General features: G+C 45.1%; 1 protein-coding gene across 3 annotated transcripts in view; it reads left to right on the top strand.

Moving 5' to 3' along the window:
- BRINP1 (BMP/retinoic acid inducible neural specific 1) overlaps window positions 1-15,518 on the top strand; it is an 87,725-nt gene extending 72,207 nt beyond the window's left edge. For all 3 annotated transcript variants that reach the window (XM_069031988.1, XM_069031989.1, XM_069031990.1), the window contains exons 6-8: window positions 2,007-2,243; window positions 7,580-7,802; window positions 13,043-15,518. In XM_069031988.1, coding sequence (XP_068888089.1) covers window positions 2,007-2,243; window positions 7,580-7,802; window positions 13,043-14,183 — 1,601 coding nt within the window. In that variant the 3' untranslated portion in view covers window positions 14,184-15,518. The remainder of the gene's footprint in view (window positions 1-2,006; window positions 2,244-7,579; window positions 7,803-13,042) is intronic.
- Window positions 15,519-20,776: the final 5,258 nt, after the last annotated feature.

Raw genomic sequence — 20,776 nt, 5'->3', positions numbered from 1 at the left:
TGCCATGGGCAGGGACACCTTCCACTATCCCAGGTTGCTCCAAGCCCCATCCAACCTGGCCTTGGACACTTCCAGGGATGGGGCAGCCACAGCTTCTCTGGGCACCCTGTGCCAGGGCCTGCCCACCCTCACATGGAAGAATTTCTTCCTAATGTCAAATCTAAACCTACTTTGTTTCAGTTTAAAGCCATTCCCCCTTGTCTTATCATTACAATCCCTAGAAGAGGCTGACCTTCAGGACATCCTGAAGACAGCAGGAAGAAATCTGAGCTTCTTGTTGAGACACATCTCAGAAAAGACCAAAGGGACCTCATAATGATGATCCTCTGCAGGCCAGTTGTGAGGTGTTTGCAGGGATGCTGTACTGGTCAGCTCTTTGTGTGTTCCTTCCAGTCCCCAATAGCAAAGCCAAAAAGGCAGCAGGATCTATGCAGAAACTGTGCCACTGAATGCCAGGCTTGAAGTCCTTCCCTGTCCAAGTGTCACAAACATATTCCCAGCTGGAAAGTGCTCCAAGATCATCCTGCCTGGAGGCTGCCAGTGGGGTCAGGCAGAAGGGCAGCTTGCTACCACCAAGCCTGGTGCTCACCTAGACCAGGGGGAGAGGAAACAGGGCTCCCTGTGCCTTCCACAGCCTCCTGAGCCCCCAAACCTGCTCTTCCAGAGGGACCTCATTAAGGCTGAAGTGGATCTCTGGATCCAAAACCAAAAGGGTAATGGGGGTCCCAGGGTCACCACCCGTGGCTTTTCTCTTGTCTGGGGTGAACACAACCCATCAGAGATGGACCTGCACACCTGAAAGGGGTCACAGCCCTTTTTGCCATTTCTGCACACTCTCATCCTCTGAATTATTGTCTGATTTTCATTCCACTCCAATGAGCTGTCAGGCACAAATCCAGTAATTCAGCACAGCAGAAACACAAACAGATGGGCAATTGACCCGTGTGCCTTCATTACACTGGAGTTCAGTGCTGCCATTCAGGCCATAAACTCCTCTTGCTGCCACTCCAAAGTCCCTGGCCTTTTCCAAGTGGGGTCTCGTGAAAGGCTCATTTGGAGTCATTGTCCTCTGCCTCTGCACCACAGACACCGACAGGGGCTGACAGGCAGGACTTGCCAGATAGAAACAAACAGCTGTGAATCCTCAGGGAGATCCATAGGGAGTCTGGAGGAGGACAGGACGGAAAACCATGTACACTGTGCACAGGGCAAACACCTAAACTCTTATTACATCCTCTGGTACCTGAGCAAGGGTGCACTTACACTAATGCCTGCACAGATGGATGGATACACAAACACTTGCCACAGAGAAAGGACAAGGGGGTAGATCTCCCTGCTAATGTAAATCTGCTGAGCACCACTGAAATCATTGGCCCTAAATCCATTTGCACTTTTATAGGATTTGGCAAGTAGCCTTCCTAGCAGGGAGCAAGCTGTGAAGGCTCAGGTACCCAACTCCTGTATTTATGCTATGGGAGCTGGGCTCTTAACTCTGTAAGGGTCTTTTACAAATCCAGTCTTGTGTTATTTACCTTTCTTCTCTTTTCCATTCCTTCTTATTTTCCATTTCAGTGTGTATTTTCCTTTTTTCTATGGTACCAAACCCATTTAGTGTCTCTCAAAACAGGCCAGAGCAGCATAATGCTCATTGCTTCTGAACTAGCACTTGGTTTCAGGAGACAAAAACAGTCACACCTGGGGTTAAGGGAGGCTTTGCATTCAGGGGCTTTGTACTGTGCTGGGATCTGGGAATGGGATGAAAGGGTGCTGGGAAGAGAGAAGTTACTTGTCGCCCTTCTCCCACACACGAGATGGGCTCTGTTCTCAGCTAAATCACTACTTGCCCTGGAGGGATGCAGGTGGTACCTTCCTTATTCATGACAGCTTTTAATTCTTCACCATAACTTTCCCAAACTGCTAATGAAACAGGTTTTGAGGAATAAATACCTGAAATTACTTTTTAATTTACTTTTTTTCCTCCCATAACCCTCTTGCTACCTCTCCAGGTCTCCAGATCATCTTCCCTCAATACTTACAAGAGAAGTTTGTCCAGTCTGCCTTGAGTTACATCATGTGCAATGGGGAGGGCGAATACATCTGCCGGGACAGCCAGTGTGGCTGCCAGTGCTCTGAGGAGTTCCCTCAGTGCAACTGCCCCATCACCGACATCCAGATCATGGAGTACACACTGGCAAACATGGCCAAGACCTGGACAGAAGCCTATAAAGATCTGGAGAATTCAGGTAACTGAGCAAAACTCACTTTCTCAATTCATGGCAGATTGTATCAGGTAAAAATCTTTTATTCCCTCAGTATAATGCTCTAATTTGGCTAAAAAATAGAGGATATTGAGCCCAAACCCAGGATCTTAGTCTTGAGGGAGTACCATTTTCCCTCTATTAAACACACAGACAGGAACACACACCACACATGGAATTATGTGTACAGGGATATTTTCCATGGAAGTGTGTGATTGGTTAAAAATCTGATTTTTCATACCAAACCATCTCCGAATCTCTCTTTTAATAGTTCTATGGAGAAGCTCCCATAATATGAATGATGCAGAAATTGCTTTTCAGATTTGCATGAATGATTTATTCTGCTTTGGAGAAAGCAATTCAGAGGGAGAAGAACACACAGGACAGATGACACCTCCTTTGAGGCAGGGAGAAGAAAGGAAAATGACTCCTCTCTCCTGCAGGGCAATGCCTGCTGCTGGGAACATTTCTCTTTTCCATTTTCCCCCCAGGTGAGGCTGGGGGTGCCAGCAGAGTTTGTTCCACGTTGATGCTGGTAGTGGGAGTGGTTTACCCATAGTAGGTGTGTTGTACTCATGGGATACACACCCTTGAGGGCTTGAGGTAGGAAGGAGCTACACTTCCAGTGAATTCTATCCTTTAGCAAGTGGCCTACTTGCCCCAAAACCACACAGGCACCAAGCAGAACTTCATCAGGAACTTGTCCTTGTGTTGATTCTCATCTTTCAGTCTTAACCAGCTGCTTTCCAACACATTTTCTTCAATGATTATTGTCACAACTGCCCAGATCTCCATGTCAGGGAGGAAAACTGCGAGAAAAGAACCATCTAGCCAAATTCAAGAAGAATTCTTCCTAAGTTTTCTTTCTTTCTTCATGTTGAAGGTCACCATAATCCCTTTAACAGCTGAAATGCAGTAGCCTGTGATGTTTCCTTGAAGGGCTATTGAGGATTTTCTTCATACTTCAACATGTGGCCCCTGCTGGTGTTTCTGCTGCTGCACAGATCCTTATGTCCCACTCATGCTGTCACCTTGGTGCTCAGCTGAGCAGTCAGAGTGGGAATTAATGGCCCGAGGCTAATGCCCATCTTGACCAGATCCCCCCATGTACCTTGGGGAGCCACAGGGCTGGGCAGTTCCAGGAACAGGTCACCAGCTAACGAGGTCAGAGGTTTTCTGTGAGTTTCTATGGGTTCATGGATGGGGTGGGTAACACCAGGGTAAACCAGAAATGTGGATTTCAGGAGCTTTTGCTAGCTCAGTACTACACAAGTTTACAAGGATTGCTGGCAGTGCCGGCCAGCACAGCTCTGCCACTGGTTATGTGTTACCAGTTGTTAGTTCTGGCACAGGATCTTCACATAAGGTGCTCAAGAGTCACAGGTTGGTCTCATTAAAGCCCTTCTCTTCCCAGGGGATCTAACCCGAGCACTGAGAAGGTGGGAGCCCTGTGGAGAGGGGAGTTCCAGTCCCACAGTCTCTGTCCCCGTCACATTCTGTCCTTGCTGCACTCGATCCAAGCACAGGCCAGGGCAGATAATTATATTCAGGCTCCCTCCCCTTGAGATTTGAACTGGGGAAGGTGTTTTTCATTTGCCATGTTAAAGTGACATATTGCAGTGCAATTTCTGCCATATTCCACCCAGGGCTGGAGGCTTTTCAGGGCTAGATGGAGTGATTATCTTTATGTCTAAAGATGCTGCATCTGATTCATCACTTTGATGCATCATGCGTGAACTTATCCTTTGAGATGGAAGTTGCTATCACAAAAGACTGCAGTATTAGTGTTTTGCTTCTTTGTTTTAATAAATATTCCCAATAACTAGGGGGTTTTCTTCATTATGAACAGCAGAGGAGAAATCTCTGATGACATCTGAAGGCTTTTCCAATAAAGTGGACTGAAAGTCACAGGAGTGCTCTGAAAGCAAATACCATTTTGCACAGGAAGCTACTGAGAGCCTAAAACATTTGTATTCTGCTTCTGGTCTGCGTTGGATCCTCTGTTAATCTGAAAAAATCATGCAGGGTGAATCAAGAGTTGGTGTGATTTGGAATAGTATCTTCAAAGTCAAGGAGGATGCAGTGGACTGAAGCTGCTTTGAATCAGCTCAGGAGTTTTTTTAGCCCTGTGCTTCACTGCTTGTGTGTAAATTGAGAAAAATCACACTGCCTTATTCTTGGCATTTTAGAATGGCTGGTCAAAAAAATCTGTGACTGTGGATTAAAAAACCCCCAACTTTTAATTAAGTCATTAAGTCATTAAGTGGAGTTTTATTTGTTAATTTGTTTGTTTTTTTCAAGACTATTGCCTTCTGATGTAAATGGGATTTTTTTTTTTTTTTTTTTTAACTCTGGCAAAAGGAAAACTAAATCTGTGAAAGAGATGTCTGACCTGTCAATTCCCTGCGGTGGCACTTGTGATGCTGAGTCATTGCCATGGGACTGCCTTAGGGATGGGGTGACTCGGCAGAAAGAGGGGCCAGGCTGCATCACGGGAGGTATAGTCCCAGCCATCAGCAAGGCTTTCTGTGCAGAGGAATAAAATAACAATAAAGACAAACAGACTTTTAATTAATTGGAAATTCTTAGGGTTAAAAATGAACTATTCCCAGAAATAATGAATATCCCCATCCATACTGTTGGTTTCCAGGCAGAGTTATAAATAAATATAAATAATGAAGAAACGATGTTGGTTTTAAAGTACTTTTTTTTCCCTTCATCACCCTAATTTTAAACAACCCCCATCCAGCTTTTATTTTGCCAGATTTGCTGCTCATTTGTTTTTCCCCCAACGTTGCACTGCGGTAGCAAAACGTACACACTGCACTGAAACTCCTGCCTTGCCCGTCTCGATGAAAAATGTAGCACATTCATCATCAGAGGGAAAAGAGCCTGGGCTCCTGCACAAACAGGCTTTTGAGGAAATTGATTTATAAGGGGCGGGAAGCAAATGCAAGGCTTTTACTGCTGAAAGGTACCTGGAGTAATCAGCATGGTCAACAGAAGCAATTATACATGATGGTACTTTCAGAGACCCGTGGAAAAGCACAGAGTCAGGTTTGGGGAGGAGAAGGGCACTGGAAGCAGCATTAAAACCAGAATGAAAACCTGCGAGATGACTTAAAAAAAGAATCTCTTAAGTTATCTTTGGGGGAGAAAGGAGATAAACAGATGTCCCATGGATGCTGGTAGTGCAGTGATGATGATTATTTTTATGAGGAGCTCAGTTACACCATGTGATGAGTAGGATGTGAACATGAACATCCATTTACCATCCATGTCAGGATGGGACTGACTAATGTACAGATATCCTTTGTTAGGCAGTTAAGCATGAACTGCAAGTTGATGAATAATAGGAAATCTGTTATGCAAATATCTTTAACTTTGTACTATAGGATGTAAATTATCTGGTCTGATTTTCTCCACTAATTCTGTGGATTATTTCTTTTTATTTGAAAATATGTCAGCCTTTACAAGCTCTCCTTTTCTGACTTTTTTCCTTTGCTTTTGTCCTCTTTTCCTTCTGAAAAGAGGATGAAGGAATTAAAAAAAAAAAGGATTGGGAAAGGATCAGAAATAATGTAGATAATGTACAGGAAAAGATGGCTGTACTTCTTGTTGTCATGTTTGGGAAGTTTATGGCAGGGGTCTAGTCCAGCCTCCTTCTAGAAGCAGGACCAAAGCCAGCACTAGGTCAGGTCAGCCATGGGTTTGTTTAGCAGAGTCTAAAATGAGAGATTTTTATACATCTCTGATCATGTTCCAGCGCTGCATTAACTCCAAGTGAAGAAATTTTTTAGTAAATCATTTTAATTTCTCAAGCTGCAAACTGTGTATTGCTCCTTGTTATAGCAACTGTCTCTAAAAAGAGGAGTTTTGTTCATAAATGTGAGTACCTTCTGAGCAGTTGCTGCAGTAATTTTTTATCCCTTGGTCTCCTCTTTACCAAATGAAACCAGTGCAGCTCCCCACACCTGACTTTGCAGAACTTGTGCTCAGGCCCTGGAGCATCCTGGTGTCCCTCAGCTCCACCCTCCCTCTGTTCATCCCTTTTAGGTGGGTGCCCCAGGTGTAGCCTCAGTAGTGCCAAGAAAAGGTGAATATCAACTTCCCCAACCAGCTGGATTCAGCCCAGTATGACATTTTTTTTCCAGTGGAACAGGCTGTTAACCCACCTCAGTCCCCAGGACCTTCCTCAGCTGGTTGTGCCCAAGCCTGTGCTGCCACATGGGGTTTTTCTCTCCTGGTACAAAACGTTGCTCTTGTTGTTATTGCATTTTATGGAGTTCTTATTGTCCCACTCATTGCATTTCTCAAGGTCTCACGCTGTCAAATATGGTTTTCTACCATCAAAAATTGAGTTATTTTTCCCTGAGAAAGTTGGAACCATCTGTTTTTTTCCTATCTGAGGATGTCCCAGCCTGGTAATCAGAGTCTGAGCAAACCACCCTTCTCAGGGAGGAAGGAAGGGATGATCATAAACAGAAACAGTATCAGAATTTCTGATTGTGATGAAAAAAAACCCTCCAACAAACCCTGCATAATGGTGGGTTTTTTCATTATCAAACAAAATAATATGGAAATAAAGTGATCAAAAAACAACAAACACAACAAACAGCAACATTGAACAATATATTTTTCGATCAATTGGATTTGTTCCCTTTAGCTAAAATTGACACCTTTTGTTCTCACCTGAGCTCTGCAAACTATTTTATTTTATTTTCCTCATTACAAAATGCAACTCATTTAACTTCAAATGGAGTTAAATGAGAGGAAAGAATCAGAATGCTCTTTTTAAAAAATGCGAAAGCAGGACATTTTAATAGCATCCAAACCTTTCCTCTGGGGAATTTTTACAGCTTTGTTTTTTTCCCCTTTTTTTAATGACACAGCCAAATGCTTTGCCTTCAACAACAAACAGCATTTCAGGAGCAGCTAAAAAACAATATAAATGAGAACTCTTTAACTGACAATGATTACAACTCCCAGCTTTTTGTTTATAACCCTTAGACTATAACCTCATGCTCCAGGGAATTTCTCTCTTTTTTTTTCCTCCACCCTGTACACTTTAACTGTGTTGTTTCACCTTGATATTCACTATAGGGGATTTTTTTCCTGTATGGGAGCAGCAACAGCCATGGAATTAGTGGCTTCCTGGGGCAGAGGGACAGAACAGTGAGTTAATGGACATCACCTTCCTCTGGCAGCGCTGATGGCCTCGTCCATCACTGCTCTTTCTCCCTCAGCTAATGAAAAGCTTTGCAACTTTGTTACAGCTCCGAAACCTCCATATTTCTCCCCATTTCTTGTGTGTCTTCCAGATGAGTTTAAATCCTTCATGAAAAGGCTACCTAGCAACCACTTCCTGACCATTGGGAGCATCCACCAGCACTGGGGGAATGACTGGGACCTGCAGAACCGCTACAAGCTGCTGCAGAGCTCGCTGGAAGCCCAGCGCCAGAAGATCCAGCGCACTGCCCGCAAACTCTTTGGCCTCAGTGTCCGGTGTCGGCACAATCCTAACCACCAGCTGCCTAGGGAAAGGTACCTGCATCCTTCCTCGGGCACAGGGGGGCTGGGCTGGGGGCTGGTGGAGCTGAGCTCGGACTTGGACCTAATCCCAACAGGCTGTGTTTGGATGTGGGTTGTGTTGGCATGGATGTTTGGGGGGAACGGTAACATCTGGGAGTGGGTTGAAATTCCTGGAGGTGTAGGTAACTTTTGTCACGTTCCTGACTACACTCACATCCCTTCAGTGTGGTTTTACCTACCCAGGGGAAGGGCATCCCTTATTCTTTAAGTTCTGCAAGAATATGTTTAGTCTGTTCTGCAGACTAAGCTGCTTTTTTGTGGTTTTCCCTCAAGATCCACAGCCAAACTTTCAGCCTCCACTTGCTGTTAAAAGGGACGTGGAGCACAAGGTGCTTCAGCCCATTCTTGAATTGTGCTCCTCAGCATCTCCAGAGTGAAAGAGAAGCTTTAGTTTCATTTGGAATACATCACATTGCTGCTGTGAGAGGCAAAGTGAACCTGTAAAACCTCACTGAGCAGAAGCCTTGCAAGGTTATTACAGGTGGAGAGAGCAGATTTTCCATTACTGCTACAGCAACTATTGATATCTAATAATCCCCTCCTGCTGGCTCCTTTCAGCTCTAACCTGTAGCTGAGTTTGCTTCAAGTCATTTTTGGAGACTTGCATTTCTGGATTTTAATAAACATCTCTTGCTGTGTCTTTCTACATTGTCTGGAATGAAGGAATACTGAAAATCTTATGGAAAAAAAATCAGTCTGAGTGCCTTTTCTTCCAAGCTTCTCTTGGAATGGTCAGGCCAAGTTAATATTTGAAGAGAAACTGTTTGTCCACTTCCTTCGTTACCTAAATATTCAGTTTCAAGAGAAAAATTGACAGATTGACTGCTGTCTGCTGCTCTCATCCAGCTCCCTGGCTGCTGAACACGCTGACTTTTCATTTCACGCTGGTGCAGCTCAGAAAACTCTTCCAGGGCTTAACACCTCTTTAATTACCAAGAAATCTCATGTTTCAGGACAAAGATTTGATGGACTTACTAGGGATGAGGAGAAATATCTATTAAATGTAAGAGATTATGAAATAAAGTCTTTGGAGAGCTTCCTAAACCTGGCCCATCTCTGCCAACTGGCTGAGCTGTTCTGACCAGGCTGATGCTGGAGGAGCCACAGGCATGTCCAATGTGGATTTTATAGTTGTGCCACAACAACAATGACACTAAAGTGAAGCAGCAGCAAGGAAATCTCCATCCAACCACGTTGCTCCAAAACATTTAGACAAATATGTCTCCAGCATTTCTCATCTATTTTAAAAACCCAGCCAAGCAGAAAGGGAGCCTCCAACTACTACAATGAAATCTGGGGGAAGGAGGATGGAATGGATGATGGCAGCTGGGTTTTTTAAGTGACTGATGTGCTTGATTTGTTTAAGTCAACATCAGCAGGCGCATTATCATTTCTTTTCTTGTTTGTCATTCTGCATCTGCAGCTAGGCAGGGGGGCAGTGTGGTAGGAGCTCTGTAGTGGAAGAGGTGCAACCCATCTTTCTCCTCACAGAGCTGGGAAATACTCTAATTTTCTAATTGTTGCGGTACAGAGTGACAGAAGCTTATCAAGCATACCAGTGGCTTTGAAAGGATGGCAAGGTTCTATTAAGAGCAAGCCTCTCTCTCTTTAATACACATAATTGTAAGCCTGCATTATTCATTCAAAGGCAATGTGAAAAAAAAAAGAAATGAGATTGCTGTTGATTGTCCTCAGGGAAAGGAAGAGGTGGTGCTTCCAAAAGGAAGATAAGAAAGGAAGAGTAGGCCTTCTGGCAATTAGGCTGATTCTCCATGACCCTTTGCAACAGCTAAGGAGACAGAGATATATAAAATATAGATAAAGATGTAGATAGATAGACAGACAGAGGTCTATTCGGTCTGGACTTCTTTTGTAAAAACCCAGGAAAGTTTACAGGTTTAAAACAGAGGCAAGTCTGTTGGTTTAAAAAGGAGACCACTCCTCAGTTAATAAAGCTTCGATGTTGAATGATCACCTGTAGTTTTATTTAAAAATACTGGATGTAAAACAGAAATAACATCCAATGGAGAGAGGGATTATACATGTTCTGGCCTCCAGCCAGAATACATCTCACAGCTGCTGAGAATAAAAATAGCATTTTTTACTTCACTGCTCTGTACAGAAAACCCAAAAGTACCCCCAGAGCAGCTAGCGCTGGTTGGAAAGTGAAAGGTGAGTTGGCAAAGGCAAACTTTTCAAGTCCCTGCCTTTTTTCCTTGCAAATAAAAAGAAAAATCTGTCTGGCTCCCTGTTTCTAGCATTGCCAGGGAACCACGTGTCCAGTGAGCAACAGTCAGAAAACACTGCAAAGTAATTCTCACTCAGAGCTTGGCCTGCATGTCATATTTATTTTCACTTTAGAATCATGGAATCACTGAGGTTGGAAATGACCTCCAAGGTCAGTGAGTCCAACTTGTGCTTGATCCCCATCTTGTCACCCAGACCAGAGCAGGGAGTGCCACATCCAGGCATTCCTTGGACACCTCCAGGGGATGGGGACTCCCAGCACCTCCCTGGGAAAATTCTAAATGGAAATCAATGGCTACTCTGGTACTGGATTTTAGCTGTTAAACAGTGGCTCTTTCCAGCATCCTCCTTCTCTGACACGTCTTAGGTGCAGTGCTGTGAGCCTGAGCCATCAGAGGGGTGTGTTTTAAAAAGTTACCTTCTGTCAGCTGAAGGGCTTTGGCTGTTCCTGTGTATATTCTTAACCTGCCCCAGTTGCAAGAAAAAATGGGGTAATTTATACCACTTTTCTTCTCTCTCACTCTCTCACACTTCACACTGTCATGTTTGTAGTCGATGCCCAGCTCTGCCCTGGATTCTGTATTTTCATTTAATTACATCCTTTATTGCTGCCATCAGCAGATGGTGGGTAGCCTCCTGTTTCATTTTCTTCTTGTTTTTTTTAATCCTACTTGTGTCTTTGCTGAAAGCTGAGACATACACACGCACACAACAAAAAACAACCTCCCATCCTTCCTCCACAAACCTCATCTGGGGAACAGGAAATTTAATGGTGTCCATTGCAAGATATCAGCTGAGGTTTCTTTCCCATTTTATTCTGCTGGCTGTTAGTATAAAGAAGGACAGAACTATCCAGTGATTTTTTTTCTAAGACAGAACACACCCAAAATGGACAGAATGTGGTCACCTGACTAATTTATACTGTGTCCCCTGCTATGGCCTAGCAGTCCTTGGCCCAGGAACTCAGGGGCATTATCAACCCCTAAAACCTGTGCAAAGCATCAATCCAGCACTGTACAAATCCAGCTGCATTCGACTGGCTTTCCAAACAGGAAGCACAAGGCTTCAGATGGGTGAAAACATATTTGTATTGCTGAAAAGTGAGCAAAAATTCACCTGTGAGCAGAAGGCAGCCTCAACCCCCTGGGATGGTTTGAAAATTCTTGTTGCTGTCAGCTTGTGGCTGTGTTTTGCAGCCACACTGTGCTGTGCTGTCCCCTCCCCTCCGAGGCAGAGCTGTCCCAGGAATCAGGAGGAGCCCTGTGCACTTTTTCGAGGGACCTGGGCTGTCACTGTCTCCCTCTACAGCAGATATTTATGGAGGTCACTGCCTTGCTCCCAAGCTCCCCAGCCAACCTTGTCCTTTCCACCAGCAGGAGAGCTCCTCTTGGCTGGGAACAGGGGAAAGAGACCCTGGCAGCCCTGTACCACAGGAAGAATGTGAAAATTGCCTGTTCCCACATCCAACACTTCCGAATTTTTCTTCTAATGCCCTTCCTTTTTTCCTCACCCTGTCTTTTTTTCCCCTTTCTTTTCACTCCTTTTCTTCCTGCTTTTCATTCCTGCCTGTTCTCTTTCAGTTGTTGGTGTTACTGTTTTTTCTGTTTCTCCACCCCTGTTACTCCTGCCCACTGCGTTTCTCTCTCATTTTTCCTTTTACCTGCACATTTTCTTCTCTTTATTTCCCAACTTTTCTGCTTCTGCTCCTTGATTATTTCTTTCCTTCCAGCACTTTCCTCTGTTTTACACTCTCATCCCTCCACTCTCTCCCTCCCCCGAATCATCTTGCTGTTCTTTGCTGCTGTATCATTTAATGCCTTCTTTGATACAGCCTACAGCTTAATGATTATTCGGAGGTCAGGCGATGCAGGTGCCATGAATTTCACTAATCCAGCTCTGAGAGCCTCTGTCCATAATCACTCCTCCCGTTCTACAGGGGCTGAATCCTAATTTGTCATTAGCCAGTCCTCTCACTGCAGCACTACCAAGAACTTTTTGCCCAGAGGAGACAATGAAGTATTCATTAGCCAGGGGGAAGACGGAGGGGAGGGAGCAGCGGCTGCACAGAGAGTTCTGCTGAGGACTGTTGAGAAAGGAGTCGCTGTGCCCAGCTTTGCTGGGGCAGTGGGAAGGGGGAAAAGGGGGAAACAAGGCAACATGGCAAGTGGGTTGTGCAAAAAGTGAATGTGGGTTGCAGTGTCATTTTCTAGGAGTTGTTCCAGGGCTGCAGGATGTGGAGTTGAAGGTGCTGATACAGTAGCTGTGGGAGTGGTGGGGCTCAGGGGTGGGTGAGTGGGGCTGATTTTAAGGGAGAGACTGCAAGAGGTGGTTAATTAGCAGCAATCTTTGGGTTTGTTTAAGAAGGAATAGTTTTAGCAGCTTTGTCTCTGTGCATCCTGGCTTCCACCCTCTTTTCTGCTGTTCTGAGCTCTGCACCACAAGCAGAATTTGCAGCTTGCTTTGCCTTATCCTGTTATAGGTCTGGTTTTTAGAGGGTGGGGCCAACTGCCAGTGACCTGAAGAGCAGTTTTCTCCTGCTAGCCTGGGAGTTCTGCTGCCCTTGTGATGTCTGATAGCCCCACAGCCTCTGGCATGGCTTCATCAGCTCCATTCCCATGTCACTGTAGCACTGCTGGGATCCTTGGCAGGACACTGTGCCTGTATCAGCTCCTAGAGCAGAGTGAAGAGAGAGAGATCAGATGAGCATTTCTAACTGGTAGCTATTTCTTAGAAGGCTTTTGCTCATCACCAAAGGAGTAAACAGCAGATGAAAGATTCAGTCTAGAAATAGACTGGAATAGCTCCCAGATGCCTCAGCAGGGTATCGATGTTCCGAGAGCTCTGCCTCAGATATATCCCTGAAAACACTGTAGCTCCAGCAAGATGCCAACACCAAGTCCCTGTGAGGCCTTACAATGCTAATTCTTCCTTCTCCCCACCTGCAGGACGATACAGGAATGGCTTACCCGAGTCCAGTCCCTGCTCTACTGCAACGAGAACGGGTTCTGGGGGACCTTTCTGGAAAGCCAGCGGAGCTGCGTTTGCCATGGTGGCACCAGTCTGTGCCAGCGCCCCATCCCCTGCATCATCGGGGGCAACAACAGCTGTGCCATGTGCAGCCTTGCCAACATCTCCCTCTGCGGCTCGTGCAACAAGGGCTATAAGCTTTACCGAGGCCGCTGTGAGCCCCAGAACGTGGACTCCGAGCGGAGCGAGCAGTTCATCAGCTTTGAGACGGACTTGGACTTCCAGGACCTGGAGCTGAAGTACCTGCTGCAGAAGATGGACTCTCGCCTGTATGTGCACACCACTTTCATCAGCAACGAGATCCGCCTGGACACCTTCTTCGACCCGCGGTGGCGCAAACGCATGTCCCTCACCTTGAAGAGCAACAAGAACCGGATGGACTTCATCCACATGGTGATCGGGATCTCCATGCGCATCTGCCAGATGCGCAACAGCAGCCTAGACCCCATGTTCTTTGTCTACGTCAACCCGTTCAGTGGGAGCCACTCAGAGGGCTGGAATATGCCTTTCGGGGAGTATGGCTACCCGCGCTGGGAGAAAATCCGCCTCCAAAACAGCCAGTGCTACAACTGGACCCTGCTGCTGGGCAACCGGTGGAAAACCTTTTTTGAGACCGTCCACATCTACCTACGCAGCCGGACTCGGCTGCCCTCCCTCCTGCGCAATGAGACCGGCCAAGGGCCCGTGGACCTTTCCGATCCCACCAAGCGCCAGTTCTACATCAAGATCTCAGATGTGCAGGTCTATGGCTACAGCCTGCGCTTCAACGCCGACCTCCTGCGCAGCGCAGTGCAGCAGGTCAACCAGTCCTACACGCAGGGCGGGCAGTTCTACTCCTCCTCCTCCGTCATGCTCTTGCTGCTGGATATTCGGGACCGAATCAACCGCCTGGCGCCTCCAGTGGCCCCGGGGAAGCCCCAGCTGGATCTGTTCTCTTGTATGCTCAAGCACCGCCTGAAGCTCACCAACAGCGAGATCATCCGAGTGAACCACGCACTGGACCTGTACAACACCGAGATCCTCAAACAGTCTGACCAGATGACAGCCAAACTCTGCTAACCCCGGACTTAGCAATGGACACCTTGGTGATTGATCTTTTTGCTGTATAAAAAAAAAAATAAAACAAAACAAACAAACAAACAAAAAAAAAACCAAAAAAAAAACCAAAAAAAAAAAAAAAAGAGGAAAAAAAGTAAAAAGGAAGAAGGAAAAGTGGGGGGAAAGGAAAGAAAAGAAAAAGGGAAAAATAAGATTTGTAAAATGTAATTAATATACAAAAGAGAAAAAAAAAGAGGAAATTCTTCATTTGTTGAAAACTAAACCCGTTCTAGCAGCTGTATAAAACTGTCAGGCATGTTTGTTATTTCTATATCCGTCATAAAAGGGTAACACCGTACTCTCTCTTGACCTTGGGGGTGTTGCTTGCGAGTCCTCAGGGGCAGAAGAGGAAATAAAGGGAGGAGCAGAGAGAGGGGCAAACTTCTGTACTGAACTGTCAAGTTTTCTGCTATGCAGGTGCCAAGACAAAGAGACATAAAAAAAAAAAAATCAAAGCAAACAAACAAGAGTTATATGTAAATGTAAAAGAGCTACCATTATTCCTATAGTGGGAGTAAATGGTTAAAGATAAAAGATATTTCTTCTGTTGAGATTTATGCCAGCTTTATATTGAGTTATTCCCACAGCCTGTGCTGAGCTTTGCTGGAGGACAGGAGGGGATGGCAGCCCTTGGGGAGTAAAACTGATGCCTCCTTGGTGGGACCACACAGAAGAGGTGGAGGGTGGGTGAAGGGCTCAGGTGTCTTGGCTTTGGGATTTCCATCTTGGAGGACGTTTCACCAGAGGTAGAGGCTCAGCAGATGCTGGAAAATGGGATGTGTTGGGTTGTTTAGCTGACCTGCACTTTGTGCCCTGCATCGGGCTGATGTTGCCTTCTGTGGTGCCAGAGGAGGAGCAGCACCTGTAAATCTTCACTCACTCATCTTTAAGGCCTTTCTACATAGTCCCTAAAGCAGAGAAAGCCAAAATCATAAAGGCAAAGCTGAGTTTGTCTTTCTGCCTCAGGTGCTGGGTTTTTCAGTAGCACTGGGTAACCCTCATCACCACAAAAACTAAAGCACAATGCAAGGGAATACATTTCCAAGGAAACCTGGAGACACTGAAGGGTACATAGGTCATTTTTGTTCATTGGGAAAGGAAAAAGTCCTTTTTACTTTCTTATGTTTCTGTGGCTGTGAATAATATCCTTGTCTCACTTACACTTTGTCCACAAAAAAAAAAAAAAAAATTACAGCAAATATATGAGAACATTTTATGAAAATATATGCAAAATTAGTAAAACGGAGGGGTGGGAGGGAAGAGCACAACAACCAAACCTACCCTGAGTTTGCAAGGATAAAGCCAAATTAAAAAGAATTGAGTTATCAAAAAAATACAAAAATAACCAAAAGGTGGGTAAATTTTTTTGGAATGTGTGTGGACATGTGTTTGGATTTAAACAAAAAATAGGATGTTGAATGGAGTGTGTGAATGTAGGATCAGCTGAGCTGGGTGATGAAGCCTGAACACTGTGGGAGGTGAGTAGTGAGGTGTTTCTCTTAATTTCACTCGGTTTTTTTTTAGTTAAAGTTGATTGAGAAGTGCTACTGAGAGATTGGAACTCCTGCCCTCCAGAAAGGGAGAAATAAATCTCTGATCCTGATGGCTTCCACAGCTGGAGGAGCATCCTGGGGAAAACAGGTCTGAGCAAGGGGCACAGTCCTGATCCAAAGACCAAGATTCAGGTTTGGCTCAAGATTTAACATGTTGATTCAACTGAGCTCCAAATAGTCTTGTAGGAATTTTGACTTTATTTGAAGACTTTGGCTGAGATTCTAAGACTAACATCAGTTCTGGAAAGACCTGAATGCATTGTGGTGTTTGTCATGTGTCACCAGGGACTTGGGCAATTAAGGCTGGCTTCAGGTTTAATTCATATGACTTAGGTTGATCTCATCCAAATTTCCTGAGAAGGACCTGGATGCCATAAGGAAAATATACATTCACTGAACTCTCCTGCTGAGCTACCAACTGAGGGCATAAGAGAAGCAATTTGGGTAATCAGTAAAACTCCAAAAAGGGGGATTAGTCACAAAAGTCTGTCTATTGAAGAATGGGTATCAGAAGAAGAGCTGGGTGAATTAAACAGCAAAGATGTTTATAGGGACATTTCCTTTAGTAGTAGCTTTTTTTCTCTACCTTGTATCAAGATCTCTCTCTCCCCTGGGCAGCCCACACAAGAGGCCTCAGGTTGCCCATTTTTCCCTGTGTTTGTTTTTCATTTGCCTGGTCTTTGCTTTGTGTAGCAGAAAATCATATTAGACCCCACCATTCCAAGAGTGTTCTTTATAGATGTGACATTTCTGCCTCAGCTTTCTGATAAGAGAACATTTGGCAGCAGTCGTATGCATGGAGGTGAGTTTTAAGCAAATAGTAGAGAGTATTCATGGGAAATGAATGTCAAATTTGTAATTATCAGTAGAAATAATGTTCCTGACAGTTACATCCATCTTAGCAGGGAATAGAAATGTACTGTTTAAATTACATGTATGACCCAAAGAGCTGACACTGGAAAGAACTATGGTTATAGCTCTAAAAATACTGACTGCTGTTTCTGAGCAGCCTGAGCTGCAGCCTGCATGCAATGATGGGATTTGCTCATGGCTGGGAATAGTGACCATGCCAACACAGAGTGAAATTAATTCGATAAATTCCTTTCCTTTGAGATAAGAATCCAGGTCTAGTGAGTAGAAGACAAAGAAGCTGGAATTAAATCTCAGATCTCATGGGTTACTAGCAGCACATTACCTAAATTCCGCCTGGTGTTTGTGGAACTGGTAGGGATCAAATCAATTGCCCTCATGTATCTTTAGTGGTGACTTGGGATGAGCAGCCCCCAGCATTTACTGCCTTCAGCAATGAGGGCAACTCCATAAACCTTTAGCAAGGTTTTGGGTGCCAACACAACATTAACTCCTGGCTGGCCCATCCAGAACCAAGTGGATGGTGTGGAGCTGAGAGAGGCACGTGAGGTAACATTCCCATCATGGCTGGGAAGGGGGAAGCTGGAGTGTAGGGAAACAGGGCAGGAAAAGGAAAGGAATTTTGGCATAGACATGTTCACCATATGGAACTCACCTTGGGAGTACCTGATGGTGCACCTGAATATGATGGCACATCAACACCACACAGCGGAGCCACGTGCCAACATGGTTACATGAAATTTTGTGGAGGAATGCAGCAAAAATGCCAAGAATTAACTCCCATGTCCTTCAAGGTAGGGAAGATGAAGCTATTTGGCAGCTCCACCACAATTTTGGGCTCAAAGCTTATGTCACTGAGAAAATGGCAAAAAACCCAACAAGCCAATCAAATGTGGCCTGGGTGATGCTTTTGATGCTAGGAAATAAATTAAACAGGGCACCTGCTCTGCTTCCACTGCTCAGTCCCAAAAGCCCTTCCCCAGGTAAGGGGCAGTCTGTGACAGCCAGATCCAGAAACATCCCCCAGGTTTGGTTTAGGGAATTTGTTCTGCAGGCAATAGGAGCTGTGGAGGCATCTGACATCTGTCTCAGCACGAGAAAGCAGTTCAGATCCCCCAGGGAGGCCACACCAGTGCTACAGTGGGGTTAATGGGCTCCTGAGGAAATGATGGTCATAAAAATGTGTTTGACAAGACAATGACTGGAATGGTGGGTAATTAACAGAGCAGAATTAGGTGAGGCCAGGAGAACACTTTCACCATAGAACTTGACCCACTAACCTGCATGATCAGTGGGTATTGTTGTAGAGTTTAATGATAAAAGGGATGTTCATACTCTCAAATCAGAGTAGCCATTCTCTGACTGTATGAGAACAAAACCCACCTTCCTTCCTTGGCACAAGAAGGAGTTAGGGAGCAATTCATCAGATTGTCCAGCTTGCTCCTTGCTGTCATTAGATTAGGGACCACATGAAAGCTGGAGCTTCAAAATAACCCAGAGAAAAAAAGAAAAGCCAATGCCAGGTGTCCCAAAGCCAAAGCATGGAAAAAGCAGAAGGTAGGGCAGAGTCCCACTTCCCTTCAGATGCAGAAGACTTCTGGGACCATTTTCCTCCAGTCATGTGACAGAAATGCATTGGGAGCTTCCCAAGAAATCTGCTCTTTTTAAATTATTCAAATTTAGACTCACCAGCCGGTGTGGCAGAAAGCAAAGACGTCAGCAAGTCTGATTGACATGCTGATGCTATGGCTTCTGGAGTGTGCTGAATGTCCATTTGGATCAGGGCTAAGAGCACAGCATGGAGTTACCACGGAAACGTGGGTAGGCCATTATTAGCTATCACATGGAATCATCAGGAAGAATCTGGACCTCAGCAGATTTGGCCTCCTCAGAGGCAAAGGGCACATCTCCAGAGACCCCCCCCGGTCAGGCCCAGTGACCCCCCTGCACAATTCCAGGAACAACCACATTCTGGAGCAGAAATGTCCTCTTGGAGGGATGAGAAGTAGGTGAACAAGAAAGGAGAGGGGGCAGCAAGGGCAGAAAGTAGAGGAATAAATAAAGGATGGAGATAATCTCCCCTTTTTCTTGCCCCTTCCCTTTCCTTTCCTGGAAGCCTGGCTGCTCTTACATAAAAGAACACAAGAGATCTGCTACTTTTTGAGATGACAAGGCTTATGCCAGTGACCTCAAAGAAATCAAGCCCAGCCCCAAGGCCCTGGCAAATCAGATTAATGGAGTTTGCATCTTCCTGGGTGGGCTGCACCTGGGATGAGGGAACTCCAATGCTCCCTAAAGCCATCCTGCTCCCTAAAGCTGTCTCAGGCCATGCTAAACCAGGAATCTCTTTCCCCAAAGAGAAACATGGGCAAGTAAAAGAGGCTTCTTGGCCACTTGCCCAGCCTCCCTTCAGAGCCAGAATCCTGTAAGCAAGCTGTGATGGACTTCAGCTGCCATGGATGGGATGTTCTTTTTAGCTCTTTAGCCCACTTGCTAAAACACGGCTCAGGAGGACATTTGGCAGATGGTGCCTCCTGCACAAGGGTGTAGCAAGATCCCCAGCCTGGCTGCTCAGTCCCAGTGCTGCAGGAGACACGCTGGGTGCCAAACCCAGCTCTGTGCTCTGTCTCCTAAAGCACTCTCCTTGAGGAATTTACCCTCATTGAGAGGAAGAAATGGCACAAGGAGGAGGTGCTACAGGTGTGAGAGTAGAGACACGGGAGGATGGTCTGTGGTGCGTGTGTTGGGGAGAGGCTGAAGGGAGACACAGCAGACAAGGCATAAGGAGGTCACGGGGGAGACACTTCCATGTTCTTTCTACCTTGGAAAAATTTGAAATCATAGATTAACCCTGTTGGAGCCAGTCAGATTATAGACTTCTTGTCCAAGAATCTACGCATCAATACTCTCACAATTTCTTTGCCTTTATCTAAATCTCCTCCTAATATCACCAAAATTATTATTCATCTGTGAATTAAATAAATATGGAAACCAGTGAGGACTAAAATACTATATAAAAGCCTTGTTGGACACTTCAGTCCTTCCTCCTGAATTTTTAACTGGCCCAAGATGGGTGCTTTGTACAAATACATTGTTCAACCAAATCTTCCTTCAGTGTAACAAGAAAAAAAGGCAAATTATCCAAGTCTCTGCTCCTTGGATGTTAAAGACATCTTCAGGAACAGCCCCAGGTACTGTTACCCATCTTTGTGCACCCATCCTGAGCATTTATCTGTAGAGCAGTGCAATCTCCAGGTGGTTCCTGTTGACCTCCAGCACCTGCTTTTAAGCCAAGAAGGAAATTTGACCTTGTGTAGAGACCTAAAAAAGCCAGACCATGAGTTCCTCCCCAGGAGAACTGCAAAAGGTATTGCTGGAAAAAATCACCACGGCAGCAGAATCTGTGGAGGAGCGAGATCTGGTGAGGTGACCCCTGAAGAGATACAGGCAGGCACAAAAGAAATTGGATAACTGACCTCAGTGCTCAGGGAGGACTCCTTTCACTCCCCCAGCCCATCTTGTCTCTCATCACCTCCTCGTTTCAGTTTTGGCTCAGTGATGAACAAAGCCAGCCCATTAGATATTATATATAACACACATCATGCAAGCACAGCTTAAAATAATATTTTAATGCTGAAAAAGTCAACTAAATCAAGCTGAGCAAAAAAAGCAAAATGAAATGGGAAAAGCACACCAGCTCATTTTGTTTATTAGGGATGTTTTTTGCCAGTGATAAATCGCTGTGAGATACCTTCATTTTTAACTACACAACAGCTTCCAGTAGAAAATGTCCAACTGAATCATTTTGGCTGAAATTTGAGGTATAAAATGATAGTTTAAAGTCAAGATTTCTTGACTGACAAATGTGGGATGGGTATTACTTTTTGAGACTCTGAGTTAGCCCTGTGTCTTAATACTGTCAGTCATGTTGTCTAGAACATAGATTTGTCTAAATAGGAAAGAGGAGTTTGGCTGGGGTGATTTTCCAAGATGCTCACACATCTCCTCAAACAGGGTGTGCCAAGGGGAGCTGAAGGTCAGGAGTTCTCAAAGCTGCTGCCAGGAATAGAGGGAAGAACACCTGGATTATGGTGCTGTTGAATTCAAGTGAGGGAGCCAAGAGACTGAATG

The sequence above is a fragment of the Aphelocoma coerulescens genome, chromosome 17 (genome assembly GCF_041296385.1).
Source record: "Aphelocoma coerulescens isolate FSJ_1873_10779 chromosome 17, UR_Acoe_1.0, whole genome shotgun sequence".
NCBI lineage: Eukaryota > Metazoa > Chordata > Aves > Passeriformes > Corvidae > Aphelocoma > Aphelocoma coerulescens.
Note: the sequence above shows the minus strand (reverse complement) of the source record. Positions and strands in the feature narration are given on the sequence as shown.